At 31.0% G+C, this 5,315-nt stretch overlaps 1 protein-coding gene across 1 annotated transcript; it reads right to left on the bottom strand.

The window, feature by feature from the left end:
• Positions 1–2,732: 2,732 nt before the first annotated feature.
• LOC109811059 (uncharacterized) lies at positions 2,733–4,679 on the bottom strand. Its single transcript, XM_020374696.2, has 3 exons — positions 3,790–4,679; positions 3,508–3,651; positions 2,733–3,327 (listed from the first exon to the last, which is right to left on the bottom strand). Exons 1-3 carry the CDS (start codon positions 4,642–4,644, stop codon positions 3,088–3,090), a joined length of 1,239 nt encoding a protein of 412 aa, XP_020230285.2. The 5' UTR covers positions 4,645–4,679; the 3' UTR covers positions 2,733–3,087.
• Between the last annotated feature and the right edge of the window lie 636 nt (positions 4,680–5,315).

Raw genomic sequence — 5,315 nt, 5'->3', positions numbered from 1 at the left:
AAAATAATGCTTGTTTCAGCATGGAGAGGCTTGGTTGTAAAAGAATACTTGGTGTTGAAGCCTGGAAAGGCATTGTGTGAAAATAATACTTTGGTAGATTGCTTAAAGAGGCAATTCAAAGAACACTTAGGTTTGAGCCAAAAGTGACTTGTTGAAAGAATACTTGTATCTTGTTTAAGAGAGTGGAACTTAATCTGCTTAGACTGAGAATTGGATGTAGTCTTAGTGGTTGAGATGAACAAATATAAAAATACTATATGTTTTGTCTGTCTCTTTTTCAACACTTTTTACTATTACCATTACTACTTCATAACTTAAAAAGTGCGAGTTTTTTATTGACACTATTCAACTCCTCCTTCTAAAGTGTATATTTTTTCCATAACTTGGTATCAGAGCTCAACCTTTGACGGGGTTGAGCATCTAACTATGCTAAAGGAAAAAGATTCATTATGGGAAGTAGTGAAAGTCAATACCTACTAGAAAGAGCTTCTTTTACAAGGCCACCAACCTTTAATGGAGAAGACTACCTGTATTGAAAGGATAGAATGGAGATGTTCATTAAATCCACCCAATACCACCTCAAGGAAAATCATAACACAAGGAGATGTAGTTGTTACCAAGCCTGAGAGCCAATACATTCAAGACAACTACAACATTTTGTAGTTCAATACGCAAGTCAGATAAATTTTGGTGTGCTCCTTATCTAAAACTGAATACAATAAGTTATATAACTACTCAATAACCAAAGAAATGTGGGAAGTCATTAGGGTAACTCATGAAAGTATTAAGGATGTTAGACTCAAATGAGCTATCACTCTTTAGAGACACTATGAGTTGTTTTCCATAAAGGAGAATGAGACTGTTGGCAAAATGTTTGGGAGACTGTAAACAATTCTAAATGGGTTAAAATACTTAGGAATCGAGTTTTCAAAAACTTAGAACTATCTCAAGATCTTAGATAGTCTTCCAAAGGTTTGGGAGCCTAAAGCCACAATTTTAGAAGTGCGTGACCTAAAGGCTCTTACTCTTTACGAACCTCTTGGAGCTCTACGAGTTCATGAAGTTCACCTAAACAACAAAGACCATCTTAAAGCTAATGAATTCATTGCTTTAAGAAGTGGTAAAACCAATAAGAGAAGAGATAAAGAAAAGGCTCTAAAGGTTGAGTTCGAGCTCTTTCGAAACCCGAAAGATTTTGATCTTGCCCACAAATGGTTTGGACTTTCGTTTAAAAATTTCATCGGTTATGGAATGCTCGGAGATTAGACTAATCCTTAACCAATGGCTTTTGAATAGATTCAAAGGAGTTGCCACCGACATTTTACTCAAAACGTCGAAAAAAGAAGAGTTTTCAAAATTCAAGAATGGCCTTCATAGTCAGAATTGGGTTTGGGGGTCGGTTACGTGTAGGAAAGGTATTAGGCACCCTACAACGCCCTAATTTGGTACCATGCGACGAATTTAGCATAATGATAAACAATAATTTAAATATTTGCTCCATTTATTAATTATTTACAAGATGGAGATACCTATTATCTACATGATTATTCACTTATTGCATATAATAATCATAAATAAAATAAATAAAATAAATAAAATAATAAAATAATGAAATAAATAAAATAATAAGTAAAAAATAAATGAAATAATAAATAAAACAATAAACAAAATAATAAATAAAATAAATAAAAACAATAAAATAAAGGAGAAAAATTTAGAATCTCCGGAGCAAGCCTTTTATAAAGGAATTTTCGCAAATGTGTGCAAGACGCGTTTTAGCAGCCATTATGCATTTTTAGTTTTGGTTGTTGGCTTCTTGTCTCTCTTGGTGTTGTACACTCTTGTGGTGTAGGTACACTTCAAAAACTAACCACTTGAAAAGATTATATAATTTGAGACATAATGGATCAACTTCAAGTGGGCAACAACTTGGAGGGATTGTGGTACGTATAAACTTGAGAGAAACACCTTTAATGTAACTACACTACTTTATACAGGTAGTGATTGAACATAATCCTCAATAGGACCTAATTGATATCCTATTCACTCAGAACTATACATCTCAAAGTATGAATCATGATAATGTTGTTGTGGAGGATCATAATACTGTTGTAAAGGTTCATGAATGAAAATCCTAGGGTAGATGAAGTGTTACATGACGCATATTATGAGTAATGCCTATAAAGCAGTCTCTCAAGACATTAGAGTTGAGACCATCCAAAAGTTCCAGACACCAATAAAAGTCAATTGTCCTTATGATGTTTTGGTTTTATGTTTCATCAACCCCTATAAGGTCAATATAGATGTAGAGATGATGGACTTCACCACAATGTATGCTTAATATGAAAATGTGTTAGATGGAGAAAAAAGGTGAAGTCCACCATAATGTATGCTTTATAGGATAAAGTGTTGACTTATTTTTTCCTTGATTCATTGTAAACTAATAAAATACTTTATTAGAAGGTTTTGTTTCAATTATATTTTTAAATTATTCTAGGTTAGAAATTATGCAGCTAAATGTTTTTTAAAAATAAAATTATTTAATTATATAATTTTTATAAATATTTTGTTACAAAGTAAATGTGATTTAGCATCTCATAAAAATTCAACTATTGGAGAACATATGTTACGGTTTGAACAACATAAAGAAATAAATCTTATGGCTTTCTAGAATATTGATACCATAAAACAAAAATAGTAACAAAAAAAGTATTTGTTTTAAATTTAGGTTGCCATGGTAGATATGTATTAGTGTTACATTTAACATAGCGATGGATGTGGTAGTTCAACATTTATATACCGAAACAACCATTAGTTTTGTGGTTTTCCAAAATACATGTTAGTTTAGTAGTTGCCTTTAGCTCGTGGAATTCAGAAACCTATTAAACAACTTTTTTAGTTGGTTTTCCTTCTAGTAACTTGCTTTTAATTTAATATTATAACCATTGATGTCATATTGAACAAAAAAAATTCCTTAAATGAGATAAGGGAAAGAAAAATTAAAAAAAAAATGTATATTTTGTCAATAGCCAATTACTTTACAAGCTAATTAAGTTTTCAGGGAAAGATACATGAATATATTCACATTTAATCTTTAATATCTTTGTTTGGAAGCTGTTCTGCTAAGTAAATGTAGAAATGTCCCATAGCTCCAGTACGAAATTGGTTTTCATATCTGGATTCTAGAGTTAAAATTTCCCCATCTTCAATCTTGATAGAGCCTGGTTTAGGATAACAAACAGACATTCCAACCAAGTAACCTTTTTCATTTCCGGCTTCCTTTCCCAATCCATATTTTGGTGTTGAAGTACATAAAACTCTTCCATCCTGAGTTAATGGAAAACATAAAACTAGAGAAGATTCATTAAAATATTTTAATTGTTTGAAAAACATCATGAAGAAAAACTATTACTCAAGAATATCTTAAGCACCTAAAGTTTGATAAATGTTTCTATACAAAAAAATCATAAAGATTATATAGGAATAACAACTTATATCGAATACCACCTGTCCATATAGAGTTGCGTTGACAACACCAGTATGCATATGAGTAGTGGCATAGATAAGATAGCCACCATTTTCCATTGGAATGCTTGCTTTTTGGACATTTGGGGAGTCACTATCATGTATTCTTGGAATAGTATATTCCACCTATAACAAATTAAGAAATATATGTTACTCACTTCATCACAACAATGTAATAGGCTACTATTAAGGTTTGAAATTTAATTAAGATAGAAAAGTCTACTTATCATCTATAAAATGTTGTATATTTAATAAGTTATCTACCTTGCAATCATGAATTGTGGTAGAACCATTTGATTTCACTCGATCAGTTGCATCAAGTATATAAAACTTAAGTGGCACTTGGTGTTCATCCCAGTCGACCCACCTTATTTTGTATCTTAAGGAGAGCTTTCTCCTTGGGCCATCAAAACCCTTTCTTAATTTGCATTGTAAGTTATCTTGACAACAAAGTAGTCCCCCTTTATAATTTAGGGATAATGGCTTCCCATCAATGCCATTTGTGACATTATAAAAGTTATTTGGTAAATTAAAAAGATTACATCTGCATTCTGAGCAACCTTTTCTATCATATGCACCACGTGTATCAATAGCCATGATGTTGAACAACCATTTTTCTTTAAATCCATTTGGAATTTTTGTAGGGTTACCTAATTCTACTGCAAAAGGATCAGGAAGATTTGAGGATGTTCCACGTGATTCACCTCCTAAACCCCAATAATGTGGAAGCATGTATCCTTGGCATGCACCACTATTTCTCTGGAAAACGATTCCATTGCGAAGATCGTGATATTGTTCAATGTTGCGTGACAAGGTAATATTTTCAAAGTATTTTATAGCAAACCAATGATGAAAGTAAGTTTCATACAAAGGTACAGAATTTCCATCTTCATCAATAAGTTCAACGTCAAAACTCTTTACCCCAACATGACCTTTTGGAAACTCAATATCCCAAAAATTTTTAACCGCAATTTGTCCTGGTCCTACTTCAAAATTTTCAGACACAAAAGTAGCTGACTTGATATGACTTTCAGGCTTTAGATAAATTGAGTGTGTTGTGCTAGATAACAACACTATTATTGATAATGAAAGTACCACTACTCTAGAGATATTCCTCATTTTAACCTGTACATAGATATTTAGTATTAAATAATTATACATTAAAAATATTGGAAAGGTTATTCATCTTGGTAATCCTATAGATAATTCAAACAAATGCTTGAAAATAGGCAAACCAAGTAAGATTAAAAATAAAAAATGAAAACTATTAGTGCTTCAATGAAAAAATTGCATACCATATAAGAAAAGTTTAAGGCAATGGTTGTGGAGAAGATTTGGTTTTCTCTAAAAGTGCACAATTGTTTAAGTTTTAAAGGGAAAAATTTATATGTATGTTAAAGTCCTTGGTTTAAATATAGTAGACAACTCAATAATGGTTTTGGCAAAACAAAATGCCAAATCAATACATCTATTGATTGACTCTTTTTAATCTATGTTTAAGGAGTTTTGAATTTACAGATCAATTACTTAAACAAAATTCGATAAGCATTGACCATGTTATGTAATTATCAAACTATTACCTAACTCTACCACTATTAATAAACGTGATAACAACTAAAAATAACAATGTTTTCAAGCAAACTCTCATACATAACAACCTATTTAAAAGTCTAATTTTCTTTATTTTTGTTTTTTTTTATAGTTTATTTAGTCTTTTTATTAACTACAAAAATATGATGCATATTAAGGATATATATATTTCTTTAAAAAGTTCATGTTAAATTTCAAGT

Source organism: Cajanus cajan, chromosome 7, assembly GCF_000230855.2.
Source record: "Cajanus cajan strain Asha chromosome 7, NIPB_CcT2T_4, whole genome shotgun sequence".
NCBI lineage: Eukaryota > Viridiplantae > Streptophyta > Magnoliopsida > Fabales > Fabaceae > Cajanus > Cajanus cajan.
This window is presented reverse-complemented; position numbering and strand designations above follow the sequence as displayed.